This window comes from Columba livia, chromosome 13 (assembly GCF_036013475.1).
Source record: "Columba livia isolate bColLiv1 breed racing homer chromosome 13, bColLiv1.pat.W.v2, whole genome shotgun sequence".
Taxonomy (NCBI): domain Eukaryota; kingdom Metazoa; phylum Chordata; class Aves; order Columbiformes; family Columbidae; genus Columba; species Columba livia.
The window spans coordinates 10926706-10945482 of NC_088614.1; the positions used below are offsets into that span (position 1 = coordinate 10926706).

At 42.3% G+C, this 18777-nt stretch overlaps 1 protein-coding gene across 1 annotated transcript in view; it reads right to left on the reverse strand.

The window, feature by feature from the left end:
* Positions 1 to 18777, reverse strand: part of AMFR (autocrine motility factor receptor) — a 28541-nt gene that overhangs the window by 5119 nt on the left and 4645 nt on the right. The window contains exons 4-12 of the mRNA XM_065028931.1: positions 17562 to 17714; positions 13288 to 13328; positions 12361 to 12493; positions 11633 to 11766; positions 9889 to 9999; positions 7473 to 7663; positions 5753 to 5856; positions 3852 to 3986; positions 2722 to 2805 (exon numbers count right to left, since the gene is read on the reverse strand). Of these exons, the coding sequence (XP_064885003.1) occupies positions 2722 to 2805; positions 3852 to 3986; positions 5753 to 5856; positions 7473 to 7663; positions 9889 to 9999; positions 11633 to 11766; positions 12361 to 12493; positions 13288 to 13328; positions 17562 to 17714 (1086 nt within the window). The remainder of the gene's footprint in view (positions 1 to 2721; positions 2806 to 3851; positions 3987 to 5752; positions 5857 to 7472; positions 7664 to 9888; positions 10000 to 11632; positions 11767 to 12360; positions 12494 to 13287; positions 13329 to 17561; positions 17715 to 18777) is intronic.

The following is an 18777-nucleotide window of genomic DNA, read 5'->3' on the forward strand; positions in this document are numbered from 1 at the left end:
CAAGTACTTAAGCAATGACAATAAACTGGATTCTCAAGGAGGGGGCAAGAACTGCAGCAGGCAACTTTCAGCTTTGTAACACCAGCTTACTAGTGAGGTCTGAGCAGTCCTGCCCAATCTCCACCCAGGATTATAGAAACAGATAAACAAACACACAAAATTTTAAAGGATAATCTTTAAATACATTTTAGTACAGGAAAATACAAGCTTAAAGAAAGTAGCTGTAGCTGCTCTGGGATCTGTTGGTACAGGGAATAACAGCAGAGTGAGAAAAGGGGAGGGAGGGTAAATATGACGGGGATGGAGAGTGAGCGTGTGACCAAGGGACACGCTGCTGGAAACATTCGCATTTCCATGCACAACTGGAGAAAAGTCTGTGCACAGCGTCTTGTGAAGCGTCCAGGCCAGGGCTGTCAGAAGTTGTCAATGTTCAGAGCATTATCTCACAAACCTTTAACACGATTTATACCATCACGGTGCTCAGAGGTGTCTCTCAACTACCCTTATGTCTGCACTGACACCCCAAAGCCGTACGCTACATTTGGGGGCGGGGGGAAACAAACAACAATCATCCCTATTTTAACATCTTTGAATTCTAGATAGAATTAAGCCATGTGACATATGGCACCAAAGAAAACCTATGCTACCCATGAAGAAGGGTGCTTTTATTTGAGCATGTGTACTCCCCTAAGTACTATTTCTAACAAACAGAACTCCAGTGGGCCTGGCACTGCTGTTGGAGATCTACAAAGATTCTCAGTAAGTGTGCTGATTTAAAAATAAAAAGAAGAAAAGAGATGGAGAGCTTGTAAAACTTACTCCAAGGCTGCAGCACAAAGCAACCAGAGCTGCCACAGCCTTTCTCAGGGACTGTGCCATAAGGCGTGAAGTCACATCTACCCACTGTCTGTAAATACAAGTCTTACCCAGTACCACTTGCATTTAAAAAGCTTCCTAAAAACCAAGCGCAACCTGCTGAAGTAGCTTGTTTACTGCTAGACCTTTCCACACAGATGAGAGTTCAACTGACTACAGCAACATATTCTTCTGGCAAGAAGAAAAAGAACATCTACTATACACCAGGTGCTCAGTTAAAAACCAAAATCAAAGAGACAGAAAAGCGACAGGAGTTTCGCAGAGGAAGGACACCGCTGGGCTCCTGGGTCTTCTCTCCACAACGGAAATACTATGGATAGCAGGGAGGTGAGTGAGCTGGACTCCTGGGCAGAGCTCTGTGGCTGTGTGAAAAGCATGATCTGATTGTCTGAAGCCAGACGAAGTTAACACTAAATGCACAAAGCATTTACGAGGCAGGAGGAGGACAGCAGCACCTGGAGCTTTCACCACACTACCCAGCAGCAAGTTTTCCTGAGTGCATGGCAGTCTCAGTCTCCCACTTCAGCCTTTGCCTACGAACCCCATTTGGCACAGTAAGTATCCAGATGGGAAAACCTGCATGGAGGACACCAGCTTGTTCCACAAGTACAGCCACTGGCAGCCCTGCTCCGCCACGGGAAATGCACAACTCCTGACGTATCTCCAGGCTATCCCTGTGCTATTTCACAAAACAAAAATACAGTCTCTGTCCAAACTGCTGTTTGCTCCAACTAAAACACACCATTAGAGAACATGTTTTCGAGGACGTAACGCATGAACACCACTCCCAGGTTTTTCAGGTTCTGCAGAAGGAAGGACAGACACACAGGCAGTGCCAGGCAGGCAGGTGATCAAAGTGAGATTTGAAGCCAATAGCAAACTAAGGAGCATGAGTTAGATACCATTTGCAGAAAGAGAGGTTTCACTCGTAAAGAACAAGGAAAGCCAAAACCTTCAAGTTAAGCCAAAAAGTCACTAAAGAGTTGCTAGACCTAGATCAATTTTTTCACTCCTGCAGTTCCACACCTGCTACCCCAGGCTCTTATCAAACACTGGTACCGAGCCCCACCACCTCTTCTTCAGCCTCGACTGCAGGGTCAAACCAGATTACATCTTCTCCTGTCTTGCAACCTGCTGACGAGGGAACTGCCACAGTTCAACTGCAGGTGAGTAACAGGTTGGCTATTCAGGTTATTAAAGGTTGCAAAGGCAGAAAGTCACAAATCTCACAAATTCATTCTCTAAGCCAGCAGAATAGGAGGATTATAAAACAGAAACCCTCACAATTTTGCCACTACAATCAGGGAAAAGGAAAGTGGAACGAAACCTTATTCTACTTGCAGACTATTTTTTTGATTCCTGCCACATTTTAGTTAGCACATGCTGCTTAATAAAGCCCCTAGTGAAGAACAGCAAAACCCATTATTGTGGTTTATATGTAAAAAGGTTGTTATCTCTTGGTCTTGTTTGTTATCCCACTCCATTCACCCCAATGTTCCCGATGTCTCCAAGTGCTTACTCCAGAACACAAAATAATTCTTATACCCAGAAGAGAAATATTAACTCATTTTAGGGGAAGTGTCTGGAGATGTACAGGATGGGAAGGGGAAGAGGAAGGGGAAGGGCAAAGCATCCTGCTCTTCATATTCCACAGATGGGTACAGGCCTGACCAGATGTGAACAGAGACGTGATCTTTTCTGTTCTTTGTGTCACTTGAGAGCACTTTCCTTCGAGGAGCAAAAAGAAAAGCACACAGGTAATTCTTTACAACCTGGACTCATACAGAACCAATCTGTCTGTGCAGCTTCTAATTGTGCTTTTTGCCCGTTTTGATGTCAAATTACCTGAGTGACAGTTTCAGTGTCCTCCTGATCAGTGCTGTGCCGATCCATAGAACTGTTCAACGCAGGTCTAATGCTATCTGCACGCTGAAATGCAAACATTGTGGGTTAATATTAATACAGTGTGTAAAACAGCAAAACAAAAACGAGCTGTTTGAACGCATTCAGACTCTGCCTTCTGCAACGTCATGTGTTATGTTCAATTTAGAAACAGATAAGTTAGCAATAAACAGAGTGCACTGTGTCGAAAGAGAATTGTCTCTGCTTCCCCGCACGCAGACTCCAGATAACAGTACTATCTGATGTGCACAGAATGAGAATTCAATATTCTTATTAACAGGAACATGCTTCCCAGACTGCTCTACTGAAATCTGCTGTCATTAATTAAGGACAAGGCATCATTTTGCCGACTACTTTCTTTGCAGAAAACCTTCCTAAGTGGTACAATTCAATTATCTGTCAGCAGAGAAATCAACTGGAAATGTTTTTAAAGGCTCTGCACAAAAGGGACTGAGAAGAGCTGCTTTAACTGAGCAAATATTTTTCTGTAGTCTAGCTAAAACATTTTCAATATATTTTTGGTACATGACTGAATATACTACGTCTACAGAGATTTACACAAAGAAAAAACAAATCCTGAGGTTTTTTAACTAGAATTTGGCACTACGTAATGTGTTTGAAACTATATAGGCAAGCACTTTGCGCATCCTGCAGTCCAACCACACCAATCAGAGACAAGCTGTAGGGCACAGGTGATAGACCCTGACTTTCCTTCATAAAGAAAATACCCCGTATTAGGATGGATAATGCTAAAGCACACCCGAGACCCATCCTAATATATTAAAAGGTCACCTTCTAAGGGTCACAGCAAGGAACAGATGTGTATACCTCAATCACACACCACTGTGAGACCTTCCAATTGAGTCAGATGTTGCAACACGCAAAGACTAGACTGCCGAAAGCGGTTTGGTGCTTCCGACTACATCACCTTCCTATCTGAAGAATACTATTGCATTAAGCTAAGCTGGATTCACCACTGCTTGAATTTACCTTGTTCCCCTCACTCATTATTAACAGGTTCAGCTCTGCAGTAATTAAGAAAGTTAGTTATTTTAGGCGCGATGATGACTTACCTGTGTGGGGAAAGGTACCTGGACGCGCCCTTCCAGGATGTTGTCAGTGGTGATCTCTACGGACCGGGTGAGCTGCAGATCCTGCAGAACTACGTGATAAGGAACCTGAGGGAACATCTCCTGAATCTGATGGGCCTGGAGAAAACAAGGTCGATACAGTCAGTATCAGCAGTACACAAAAGTTAGCTGGGAAGTATCTCAACAGAAAGAGATTTAAAAAATGAACAGCTCAAAGCTGCTGTTTATGATATGATAACCCACACGCAGAAAGAAAAACAAGAGAAAGAAAACCCATGCTGGCATCAGCTTACAGGACAATATTTTGACTCCATTGAAGCCAACTGCAAAACTTCAACTCCCGTGAAGACACCACATGGTCCTGAAAATTTAGTTTCCTGAAAAGTGCTTGTAGATGCACAAAGGCTTCATCAGCTTCCCGACCCTCTTTTCATGACAGCCTTTTTAATAAAGATCTGCACAAAATTCACGAGTGACTGAAATTAGATCAACACTGGAAAAAAAAAAAAATCTATCTTTTTCTTTACCCCAGATGGGTTCTGAAATAGTGCTGGTAAGGACAAGTACAATAAGTGTTTTTAACCTACTCTCTTCAGCCACCCTGCCTACAAACCAGTTTAATAGGGTCTGAAAGCTCATGTAAATTAAACCAAGTTGTTAGGGAACTGTTACTATTGAATTTCAAGTTACTTAAATAATATCCATATTAAAAAGATTTATTAATAAAAGTAACAGGGCAGACAAAAAATACGCTTTTAGAGACCAACAGCTAGACTTCATTAAAGACTAAAATCTATATTTTAACTAATGCTGAAAGCTATGGGAGGGGCAATGAAAACAACCACAGTAAGAAAAGACGGGTGGAAGGAGTTTTGAGAGCAAAGCAAAAGCCATGCACCAGCTGACAGTGAGCTCACACACAAGCAGCTACAGGAAACCTACCTCTCCATTGTACTGTCTTGTGACCAAAACGACCAATTTAGAATTTCAGCCTCTGGCCTTTCCCTCAAAATACTTCCCTAGGTTTTTATTCAGCTACACAAAGGAGAATTTCATATATTTTCTATTAAAAATGTGTAACACTTTTATAGTTTGCTAACCTGGGACTTTCCATTAAAGCAGGAATTCTCATATAAGTTGCTACTGTACTTTTAACCATACACACTGCTAAGAAATTCTCATCCTTAACAAAAGCCTGTTTGTGTCACTGTGTCAAGTAAAAGTAGTACAAAACTGGCCTTAAGAGAGTTTCTGCATATTTAACTAGTCTATCATTTGCCTACACACCTCAATGCTCCCTACCCATCCTCCCTCGAACCCCCTAAAAATCTTGGCCTTATCCTGTTGAGGCTTAAACAGTTGTGAAGGTTATGGGAGAGATCTTGCATTCTTAAAATGTCATCACTTTCATAAGATACCTCACGGAATATTTATTAACGTGCTCTAGCACACAGCAACTTTGAGAACTCACAAGAAACATCACTCCTCAAACTAAATGTACTATGTGTGTTTCACAAGGCCGTATCCTTCTCTTTTTTGTACTACATTAGTGTTTATGTATGAAGTCAACAAACCTGGGATTTCATCCTCAATACTCCTATCATCACGATGAATCAGCAAGAATCGACTGTGCTACACATCTGACAAGAGCTATACTGGAGCCCAGTGCTATTAAAAATAAATACTAAAAAAATCAAAAGCTATAGAACGCATTTGATCAGTTACCACTAGACCAACAGCTAAATTCTCTGGTTATAGACTCACATCCTTTGTAACATCTAAACACTGTTCTGACTTCCCTGTTATGTTCTCCATCTGCACGTATCTTTCTCCCCACATCACAAAGAGGAAGGCTGAGGCGCAGACTATTAAAGCAGCCTTACCATAGCATTCAGCTGGGAGTTGCTGGCTTGTGTGATACCGAGGATGTTTGTAGTATGCATCACTTCCACCGAAAAACTGGGCAGCCAGCTGGCAATCCGAGAGCCTAAGAATAAGAAATCACCAAGAAAGTCAAGCAAGAATACGAGGTTCTCAGCAGGCAAAGTACTTCTACGTGTATTTAACATAACTCTTCGTATTTCCACAAGGTACATACAGGGAGTTCCGCAGTGCAATCCATCCCTGACATCTCCCAAACATGGAGACGGCTGGAGCGAACCAGTAACTGCTGACAGTCTCTTCAAACACACCGTCACAGCGGTTTAACAGTCTGAGGGCCAGAAGAGGATCGAGAAACACCACATCCTTGTTTTCTTGTTTGAATGTCCCCATTAAAGAGAAAATTAAAATAATCCAGAGCCAAATTCAGTTATGGAATACATTAATACCTCCAGCAATTTTACCGAAAACAGGCCACCTTCTAAACAGGCTGAATCTGGTCCCAAAATGGGTCACCTATACAGGGCTGGCATCACCCAGAAAATACTACCACAAAGGGACACAGTGTAACCAAACAAAGTGACTGCTGCTGCAATTGTGTGTTCAACAGAGCAGGGCGCACGGCTGGCTCTCCTCCCGTGCTTCGTTTTAAATAAACACAGGGGCTGATCTATGTCACTTCTCCTATCTCCACAGTAATTTTGTGGATCTCCAAGCCACAGGAGAGCACTGGGGAGGACAGCTGTTGAAAACCAGAGTGGTATTTTAAATACAAACGTCCTCTGGAGACCTAAGGCACCCCAGAACCGGGAGCCATACGTGAATCTATCAGCCAGTCTCAGTGTACCTAGAAACGTCTGACCCTTCTCTGACAACATCGAAAGATCGCAAAAGCTGCACAGACAAAGTCACTGTCTAAGTTTGCAGCATCTCAGCTACATCATGGGAGCTCCACAAGGACAGGGCCCGAAGCTGAGTATCTGCACTGGTGAAACCTACTGAGAAGCAACAAGACTACCATCAAAAACCTGGGAAACTGTGGAAGACAAGTACACACTAATACCAAAACTATGAAAAAAGAATCCAAAGAGAAGCAACAGAAATTGTCTCTTACAGAACAAGTTTGTCTGCACACATCATGGTCTGAAATCCCAACTGCTTTGTAAGTAGTAACAACATCCCATTGAAAAAAATACACGTAAAACTGTTCGGGTTACATGATTCCTTCTAAAAGCAAGCTTCTGCAGACTTCTGCACCGAAGCAAGCATTGCAATTTTCTTGCAAATTAAGTGGCAATGGACTTCTGACAACCTCACATTAGCTACAGATAGAAAGATCAACTTTCAGACAGTAACACATAGTTGTGGGCTTTTTTCTCTTTGACTGTCACTGATTAACCAACCACCTGGTAACAAACTAAGACACATGAATTTCCCATTCTGTTAGTCAACATGGCACACAATGAACAAATGCCAGCATTAAAGCTGCTAACCACAATAAATCAAGGAAAAGGGAGCACTTGTACAAAGTCTCTGAAGAAATCTCTGTAGCTCTGGACAACCTCAGAGACACTTACCTGAGCTCTTTCAAAAGAACTGTAAAAAACACGTGTGTTTGACAAACGCAAGGAGAGGCACAGTTTAAATTTCAAATGAAACACAGACAGAATTCCCTTCGTTTACTCAGGCAACAGTAGTGGATGTCAAATCTGCTGAGCTCACCGTCAAAGTGGAAGAAGTGATTGTGCTGGTTGAGGCGTGGTCTGCCTTCCGCTACTGCCACGGGGACCAGGTTCTCATCCAGATTTTCCCTTTGGTGATCCTCCCGCACGTGGTGACTGTCGGTGATATTAAGAGACATTCTGCAGGTGGGGCAAGATGTGTCTTGTTCCAGCCAGGACCGCAGGCATGAGCTGACAGAAAAACAGCAGTATTGTGGTGAGTTTGCAGCGTTTTTCCAAGACATCAGTATGATGAGTACATCAAGCAGCTGTAGCATATTCTGTACAGAACATCAACAGTGCACATGGGCTGTTCAGAGATAGCCTGTGAGGTACACTGGATGAGCTCCTGGTGACTTTGGCACAGGGTTCTTATATCTTCCAGCTGAAATACTCCAGTGTTCACATTTTATAAACAAGCATGCAGATTTACCACTTAAAACACTCTCCCAATTCTGTTGTAGTATATAGACATATCGCCAAAGTGGTTTCCATCATATTTAAATGGAGGGATATGCAGCATGTTCAGAAAGTTCAGTGATGGGCTTCCCAGAAACAGCCAAGACACTACAGTAAAGTTCTACCATCTTCCACCACCCTGGTCATCAGCACAGCTCAGCACTGCAAAACCACCCTGCACACAGCAAACTCAGACTCTGCTGGAGTTGTACTCAAAAGGTCACTCACGAAACACCCGGACTGACACAAGCTCCCATCACACAGCTGCTCCTCAACCGCTGCGGTGCTGGAATGGACACAAAGCCCTTTCAGGCTGAATCAGAACCAAACCCCCAAGGTTTGCAGCATCCAGCCGTGGTGATACCATCCTGTACCACACAGGCAGAAGGGCTCAGTCACCTACAGCACCTCAGCAGAAGGATGACTAACAACAGGTCAAGGCTGGCAATGCTTCAGAGAAAGAAATATCTTTTGAAATTGCTTCCTAAAAGATAAAGGAGAGAGTTTCAACAGAGTCTAAAAGATTCAGACACCCACTCCTGTTAAACTTCTTAATATTCAGGCACAGAGATGATCTCCGCAATGTGAATTTTCCCTGCTGCCATGTCTTCTACTCCAAATAAATGGCTATGAAAAAATTCCCCTGTAATTGAGAACGGACACAATGTTTAGCCTATTGGCAAAATCACCAGGCTTTTATGAGGAGACAAACCACTCTGAGGTTGTAAATAATGTTATTAATTACATCTGGTTTTATATGCAAGCTTAAGTCATCCACTTTAACATGGTCCCTCCCTAAATGCACCAAGGAGGTAAGTGTAACTCAGCTTCAGAAAAAAATACAAAAAGATCCTTTTAGATACAGAGAAAACCACTTTCTGAAGAGAAGACCCTGGGCTTCTCAAGTGCTCAGCAGGTGATTAAATATTCATACGATTCAGAAGCATTGGAAGAGGAGTTTCTGCTACAGGGGCACATTATCTCATTAGAGACTTCTTGGAACACGGATAAATATTTATGGCAAGGTTTGTCATAAATGACAACAAATTAGCACACAGATTATAACTTCTGGTTTGACAGTTACCAGAAAAAGCAAAAAGCTATTTGCAGAAAATAACTTGCTCCTATGACACCACAGGGACAATTTAACTGACCGTGCATGTAAATCACATGGTACTTCACAAGCTCCTGATCCCATATCTTCTTTCATTTTTAAGCACTGCTAAAAATGATCCAAGAAAAGGTGCATCTAGCTCAGCACATCGTCTCCACAAGCATCTGCCGCTCTTCACTACTGAGTGAGCGTAAGAAACAGCATATAGAGATCCTTTGGCCAAGAGCCTCCAAGTTCCAACTACAAGCTGCTTAGGGACATCTTCAGCTGATTTGTTTAACCACTTTTACAGGTCCAATGGACTCATCCCCCTATGAAATCATGCAATCAGACCTGGTCTCCACAACTGTCCTGGAGGACTCATCACCATGCAAGGATACACCATATAAAAATATTCCCTGTTTTCTCTTTAAAGCTGATATCTGAAAGGGACTTAAGGATTTTTCTTCCTCACCTAACACCCCCTCATGGAAGAGGTAATGGACAGGATAACATAAGTGGGAAAAGCATGTGCCTTACCAAACAGTCACAAAGCAAAGCAGGGCACAGACTTACAACTGAGATACCATAACACAACGCTATCTACCCATTAGTTGACAAGATGCATACTCTTAGTTTGGGCAGAAAAAGAAATGCACCGGGTGAAACAACTCAAACATGAAAATGACTGAAGTGAACATGATTTATACTTTGTTATTCCAGGCAGACCCAGGTGACCCAGGCAGCCAGCAATCACAGCTTTGCTGATGGTCTGGTGCTTGTCATCCTGCTGTAACTCCCAGACATGCCCATACATCCCCTCCTTGCCACAGCCAGGTGTTGCCGTCCAGCCCCAGGAACGTACTTGTGGAAGAGGTGGCCGCAAGGGAGTTTCCGTGCGGATTGCATGGAGTCCCAGCAAATGGCACAGTCATCGTTATTGACTGCCAGCTCCTCCGGTGTTGCAACTGCAAACCTACAAAGAAGAAAAAGGAAGAGACAGGAGTAATGATTACACCAGCTCGGCGTGGCCTCCTGGCTAGAGAATCCCGCACTGAGAAAACCTTTTCCTCCACATTAACTTTTCCCTGGGAGAGATGTGCCAGCAGGTTTGCTGTTTCTTCCATAACTCAAACTCACACTGCAAAGACACAAACACACATTCCTCCCAGGACTTCTTACAGGCATTTTTAAATTTTTTTTCTTTTACAGAGCTCTGCATCCATTGTAGATTCAAAAAGCTTTGTCTTAGTATCTTTCAAGAAGCACGATCATTAGGTTGAGAACCTCAAATTATTAATATAACCTGTATGGATTTGGCACATGTCATTTTTTTCAAATGAGCTTTAATAGCCGTACCCATTAAGATGTCTTATTAGGATCATAAGCATTTATGGTCTGACTATTTCTGGCCTCAGATTGTGCCCACCCCATTTGTCTTTTTCTTTTTTTTAAACTACAGTGCCTGCAAGCAGCTACTACATAGTACCCAAACACAGACAGTATAGAGCTGAGTGGTATAATAACATTTCACAGCTCTGCTGGTGTGGAATATACCTGTGAAACAACTACCCAAATGCAGGGAGCACACTGCCATTGCCAGCTTCAGGAGGAAGCTAGAGTGTGGTTCTTCCAGAGCAGTCAGAATGACAAAAACACATTAAGTTGCTCAGACTGAGACACTTGCAACTCAAACAGCTTTGTGAGCAGCTTAAAGGGGTTGAGCAGCTGCATCTTACTGAAAAGAAACAACGTGTTGTGGATGAACTTTATTATGCAGATCTTAACCTGGTATTAAATGACTTTTCACAAAGAAAACTTTGTGAATTTCTAGAGAAACCAGTCTTCTCCATCTGGACTACAGCGGCCGGCAGAGCTAGCCAAACCCACTGACGTCCACAATGAAAACGGTACAGTGATGTACAGAAAAACTCCCTTTTTCTCTTAAAATTGTTGGAGACATAGCCGAGTTATCAAAACATTGGATCAGAGGTGTACCTGGCACAACACTAGGTTCTAGCAGGCCTCTCGATTTCTCTGTACTGCCTCACCACAGCAGGATGGACTACAGTAATCCCAAGGCGCTCTCAGCTCTGTTTGGAGTTGGCTTCAGGTTTCATGAATACACGAAGATGAGCAGGTTTTAATTAATATTAATTAATACGCTCATCTCATTTCAGGCAGTAACTGAATGGTATGGCCTAATGAAATTACAAGCATTTATTTCTATCATAGCCAAAGTCAATATCTGACAAGTGAAACAGGTAGAGCGCTGCAGAGCTTGTCAGCCCACCAGGGCAGTCTACAAGAGAATACAGGAGAAGCAATACTGGACAGGGGAGTTCACTTGTTGCCAGTAATATGTTACCAGTAATACTATTATTATTCTTACACATCTGTGACAATCAGAAAGGGTTTCCACAGCAACCAACAATGTGTAAAAGCATACCCTAAGTGTAAAGACTTAAGAGACAGATTTGCAAGATTGCATTTCTCCAGCTTACACCATGCTATTGTGTATCAAAGGAACATCAAAGAATCCCAATTTCTTCATCAGGATCCTCCCATCAGGATCCACATCAAGATCCCAGAGCAAATAAGGGGCTCACCGAGCTTCCATGTTTCCAACCACGCGCAGGTAGTTCTTGTGCCGCCGAATTCTTCTTTGAACCTCGTGAAACAGGTAGCGCAGCTGCATGAAAATCACCAGGCTCGCCATTGACAACCAGATATTGCCAAACAGCTTTGGGGAAAAAAAAAAAAAAACAAACCAAAAACCAAAAAACACAGAATGGTGATTAGAAACAAATGCCATGGGAAACAAGAGGCTACTACAAGAAACTGCATCAGGTCTTAACAGAAAAAGAAATCAAGAAACCAGCACTGAAGAATGTTTCTTTTGTGGAGACCACTTCGACTAACCACATGTGTCCGTAAGTATTACTGGCTGTTACATCTTCAGATATAACATAAGCAGCACAGCATTTGTAATAAAGATAAACTGCATTCAGTCCTGTTCAGCTTAATGTCCCCTGCTGCCAATGAAATAATTCAGTTTGATATTCCTCTATAACAAAGCCAATTAAACACCTAGTAAACAGATAATTATAGAGTAGTTAACAGCCCATAATAAAGTTATTTGTGAGGACTCCAATTACACAGGAGGAAAGAATGCCAGAACCCACCACGCTACATCTTCATCTTCACTTAAATAACTTCTCTGTAATATTTGGTTCTTAAAATAAGCAAAGCAAAAAAATATTTAAAACATGTATACCTAGCACCCTTTATTTTAAGGCCCATCTATTTGCTTAACATTATGTCCAGTATTTCATACCAGCATATGAATATGATGCATCAAGTCCAGTGAAAGCAAGGTTAGCTCCATGATGAAATCCGTGTAGTAAACGTAAGTGCCTTTGCCCTCCCACGTTCCTTCATGGTTGAGATCCCACAGATGAATTACATATCTGCAAGAGCACGGAAATTAACATTATTTCATCTTTTTTTGTTAAATAGCACCTCTAACATTCAAACATTCATTTTTTAAACAACTTCTGGATATGGATTATTTGCCCTTCCTAAGCCCAGTGCCCACACTCTGCTTTCCTGGGGGACTGTTCTTAATGTTGTTGGTTTCAAACAGCATCATTTTAAAAGGGCAAAAAGCAATCAATGCTTAGCCCACACTGGCATCACAGATACCACCAGCTGTCAGAGCAGATGTAGCATTTGCTTAAAACTCCTGCGAGTACCAGAAGCCAATCTTGGGATTATAGTAACTACAGACCTGCATTTTTCAGGGTGTGAGGTGTTTCTCAGGTGAGGCGTTAGTTTGGCGACATACCTGAAATGCCAATAGTAACTCAAAGAGGTTGTGTGCTACATGTCATGTCCTACATATGCATAAATGTGTGCATTACAGATACACACACATGCTGCTTTTTCAAAGCAAAATCTCTAGAGATTAAGATCCGAAAAGAAACCCAGTAGGATGACATTAAGTAGTATATATCAACCCTCACACAGCAGCACCGATGCATTTTAATTTCTGCCTCAAGCCATCAGCACCCACTAAAGCTACCCACTAAAAGAACTGCAGAATCCATGCTTAAAAATAGTACAGGCTAAGGTTAACCAGCTTTGTCCATCTCCAAACGTGCACTTGCAATTCAACAAAGTAACTACATACACCTCTGAAATCAACAAATGCTATATGCACTACCTTCCTGAACAACCATCCTGCAAAACATAAACTACTCACCGTAAAATCACATGAGCAGTTCTGACTGTCACAAGAAGAGACTGGGGACAGAAAAATAAAGATACATTAACGACATCCTGGCAGAGACGGTGGTGCCGAGGCCGGGGCTGAAGAGCTGAAACACAAAATGCATTTAGTGCGGCTTAACAAGTTCCTGTGAAGCAGCAGTCACTATAGATGACTGTGTGCACAAAATACCTGTGACAAAGATGAAGCTTATAAATAAACATGGAAAACATCACTCTGAAACACAATGGTCTTGGAGCAGCCACTAGCACCAACGTTACATCTCACTTTTTGCCCCACTACATAGGACATATCATCTTTTTTGATTCTTATCACTCAGTGAGCGTAGAGACCACAATCCCACAAACTACCTTTCCTCATGCCGGTGCTCAAGAAAAATCAGAAGAACTGAACAGAAGCAGGAATTTGAGGAAGAACCATGGAAGCACTTCCAAATAATTTACCCCTTTTGCCAAGATGTGAATGCTACAGCAGTAACCCTTCTCTTTAATCATACTTACTTCTAAAGGCTAAGCACAGATAAAAAAATAGAGTATATCAGAAAGTGTAAGTAGATCAAAAGTGTAAAGACAAACGACCACAATGAACTGTTTCCAGTATTAAAAACAGCACAGAAGCAGTATCAAAACCACTAACTTCCCAATATAGCAACGAAACAGTTGGTTTGAATTATTTTTTCCATCTGTAAAAAGCATTCTTGAAATGCTTCTGTGCACGTTTAACCCTTAGCAATATCCAGCATATCTGCCAACTGTTTACTAGTTGGCTTTTAAGTACTGCTGTGACTATTTGAATACCAGTGCAATCTTTTATCCACATAAGGGATTCAGGATAAGATGCACACATCATTCAAATAACAAAAAAAAGTCAGGAAGATAACAGAAAGTCATCTAGCATGGTATTCTGTTGCCATCACAAACATCTTTCATAAAAAAGTTAAATTAGCACACCACATGCTCCTGCAAAGCATGCTAACGAGACGCTCTTCTGGCTCCTGTTACCCTGCATGTCGGTACCAGAAAGATCCTACATCTTGTTCACATGAGGTTTTTGGCTACGGAGAAACTCTGGGCAGACCACAGAGGAAAAGTAAACACATCCAAATTCTAGCCATGTAAGTGGTGAAACAGAATGATGACCTGAGCTGCTGGATGAATGTGCCATTGAGCACAAATCTGTGCCTAAACCAGTACACATGGCAGAAAGTCTCAAATACGGAAGACAGCTGTCAGGCAGAAATCTGAAGAGTCTAGTCTCTGTGACTTTTGAGAAGTTGAAAGTTGACAAGACATAATTTATCCTGGCTAGTGCTGAGGCAGCAAGAGCAACAAGATTAAAAGGACGAGCTAGTGCAGATCTGGTCAAGGTGCTTGTCTCTGGTTCCTCCACTGTTTCAAGAAATGCATTTCAGCGTTCTGACAAAATGAGCACTTTGCACAAAGTACAACATTGCATTACAAGTTACACATCTCCATAATCTGAGGTTCTAAATGGACAGCAGGACATTTTCAGTGCCAGCACCTCTAAAGCTCTTGCTCTGCTCCACTATACACACACTTATTGCCCAGGGACTCCGCGGTACTGGCAGATACTGGTCACACAGATGAGCACACGACTGGGAAGCACTTAAACCCTGAGATAATGGACGCAGCATGAGAAACTACACAGGAAAATATACTGTTACCTGTAAGGTACAATTCTAAGATTTAAATATCAGTATCATTATACAGCCTTAGCTGAGATGTATGAAACAGGATCAGAGGACAGCTGCTATAGGAATGGAGTAATCTTCCTTACAATAAAAAAGGTGCAAAGATAGACTGGACATTACTTGCTACACTATAATTCTCAAATATCATATATTAAGGCAAAAAGCCTTAATGCTCACTTAAAAACACAGACTGTCCTTATTTGACTCTGGGCAATTTCACATTTGACATCTATCCTTTGCAAGATAGAAAATGCTGACAACACTGAAGAAGGGGAAGCCCAACTAGAACCCAATAAAAACATCTGTATTGCTTTCTTGAAAACCCTGAGGCACCAAGCGAAATCAGTTTGCAGGGTGAGAAGAAAGATGAATAGCTTAATGTAACATAATGTAATTAAATACACACTAAAGGAATACATTTGGCAGGGTCCCTCTCGAACAGCATCACACAAACCATCATGAGGAAAACATTCTAGTCTGCAAGATTTAACACTTTTTGCTGAGCTTGGGGACTGCCACGAGGTGTCACTGCTAGTAACTGTAGAGAAAGAAACCTCAATGTTTTATTCCACTTACACGAGTGCCAGGTATTAAAATCAAGGAAACTACTTATGGTTACCCAACCCATGTAGAGCATATTTAAAAGCTTCAGGAAAGAGTGAGATATTAGACAATCTCATGTGAGGAAAGATTAAACAAACTACGATTATTTTGCTTGGAAGAAAAGTCAGAAGGGGAACAAGAGGAAGGTCTATAAAATCACAAATGGTGTGAAGAAGAGTAAACAGGGAATGAGTCTGTGCAGTTTTTCACATAAGTGTATTAGATGATAGTCAGGGACATTATCAGACAGATGATTCAGAACAACTTTGCCTCCACAAAGCCAAGTTAAATGTGGAATTTGTTGCCTTTAGATATTGGAGAGGCCAAAGTATAAATGAGTTCAATAAACGATCAGTCAACTTTCCAGAGTCCATGTGAGGATATCAAACCCAACAGGCTTGTGCAACCCTCAGCACAGGAACGTCCTCAAACGCCGGCTGCTGCAAGCGAGGGCAGGAGACCCTTTCCTAGACACTCCCCACAGAGCTCCTCTGCTGTCCGGCAGCCGCCCCAGCTGGTGCTGTGGCCAGGGAGCACACACGGTTGCTGGCTGAGCCATCCCTTGTTAACACAGAGACAGAACAGCTCTCACTGAAACAGCTGAGTTCCATCCTGCAACCCCAAAAGCATACGTGGTGTGGTGCTAACAAGGGAACACTTTGGCACCTTAACACTCCCTGATAAACCTACACCATGCTGGTACAAGGCTGATAAATCCATCTGCCAAGCCAAGATAAGAGACACACCACCACCAAGACCCCACCTACGAGAGACACTGACAAATCTTCAACACCATTCCACGGTGCAAGTACAAATCTGGTCTCACTTATTCTCGTATTTAGGGAAAAGTGAACTGACAAATAACTGAACTGTGGTGTGACCAGCATCATATTCTCCTATCAGCTGACTGTTTTCTTTCCTCCTCAGTAACTCCAAGTATGAATTCAAGATAGAAGAAGAAAAATAAACCATATACGCTACTTGTAATTTGAACTAAGAGCTTCCTCAGGCAGAGCGCAAGCACCCACCTGTCCTGGGTTTGGCTGGGATAATCTTCACAGGAAGGTGGGAGAGCTGACTGGTCAGGGAAAGGGGTTCACTGCCTGGGAGTGGGCTAGGCATCACTGGGTGGCGAGTGACTGCACTGGGTATTCCTCACCTGTATATTATCTTATTGTTGCTTACCTCTTCCTTTGCTGTCCTGTTAAACTGTTTTTATCCCAACCCAAGAGTTTTACCTTTTTTTTTCCCGATTCTGGTAGGATGGAGAGAAATGGCTATAGAGAGTGGCTGTGTGGTACTTAGTTTCCAGCTGGGGCTAAACCACACCACCACCATAACATCAAAAACATACTGACGTTCACTCCACAAACATATTGATGTTTACTCCACACTGCAAAGGGTTTAGAAGAGCACAAACACGAGTTGCTCATCTCAGCTGAGAATGCATCTCTTTGAATAAACACAAACAAATCCCACAAGCAGGCCTTAAGGAAAGGATGTTAGTCTCATTCCTGTTTGGAAGGAATGAAATAGAAAAGACAACCTCAAAGAAACAGGCTGAGGTGCACACTACACTTTCATATACACTCCCTCTGTCTCTCTAGTGGCCATTTCAACTAACCCTTCCTGCAAAGCTCACGAAGCACAAGCATTATTTTTTCATAGGCTGCCATGTGATGTCAGTGTCATCTTACGGATTTATCCTCTCATTCTCTTTCTCAGACAAAGACTGTTTTTTCCTTGACAGCTTAAACCCTAAAGAGAGAAAGCACGCAGATCTGGCTACTCTAAAACAGAGGAGGGCTTGTTTGCTTCTCTGGAGTTTCTTCCTTGTGGGAAACTGAAAGAAAACCCACCATGTGCCATGTTAGGCCCACGTGAAGGACAAAAAGCAAAGCAGAAACCACCGCACATATGAAGGAAGTCTCACCTCTGCTGCCATGAAAGCCAGCGTGTGCATGCCATGGGTGTAGCCAATAATCCCACAGATGACGGCTAATCCGCAGCAGGACAGGAGCATGGCTATGAGCAGGGTCAGGACTCTGATGTGGCTGCTCATGGGTGTGGTAGGAGAAAAGGAAAGCTGCAACAAAAAACACTTTAAATACATAACAGGTTTAAAGGAGTCCTTCATCCACCCTGCCTTCCATAGTCACCTCACCAAACAGGTTCTTATTCAGGAAAATTTTTTGCTTTCTAGAATAAAACCAATTTCACGACCCAAATCACACAATATAGTAACAAATGATACAGAATAAAGCTAAAACCAGGCAACGTCTCAAAGACTTGTTCATTTCGCTGTCATTTACGTTCACCAGGATTCTAAAGCCAGAGGGATCATTAGGATTATTTGGTCTAATGTTTAGATCACCTCTGCATAAAAATCATAGACACCTTCTCACATGGTAGTTTCTGCATCAAATCCATGGCGTCTGCTCAGGATGAACATGTGTTTTAGAAAGACACCTAACCTTAATATATAGTCTTTGAGCAATAAGCATAATTGTTCTGCCAGTTTTTCACCTTACAGCTGATCTGAATTCATTCAGCTTTATCTTCCAGCCTCTAGTTCTCCCAATGCCATTTTCTTCTGGAAGAAAGAGACATCTCCCCCAAAAATTTAATTTGCAGCTAAAGAAGGCCAGACAGAGTCTACTGAAAATAGCTGTCCCATTCAATAGCACGTATAGAATACTAATTTTCTAAACTACCTTAACAGTTGGCTACACCTAGGCTGTCCAGGTCAAAGACAGTCCCAGAGACAAAATATTTAGGTGGTCCGTCCCCTTATTTTCAGAGCAGGAAGGGGGAAGAACAGGCCAAGGAAAGAAGGAGTTCCCCAAAGCTTCACGCTGGTCTGACTGATGAAGTTGAGTCAAATGTTTTGTTTTTACAACAGTTCGTTCTTTCTTGTTTATATCCGGTTCAGTTCCACAGACCCCTGAGTTTCCAAGGCAGATCACACAAGTACCATTTGTCCAAGTAAGGAATTATGATATATGCTTTGAACGTGGAAGGAATATAATAACAATTTCTTCCCACATGAGCTTTGTTCTTTAACAGCTTTCTGAACAACACTAAAAATAGCAGATGACTGCCTTGTTCGCTTCTGTCTCAATTTTCCGAAGCCCAACCAATCTAGTTTC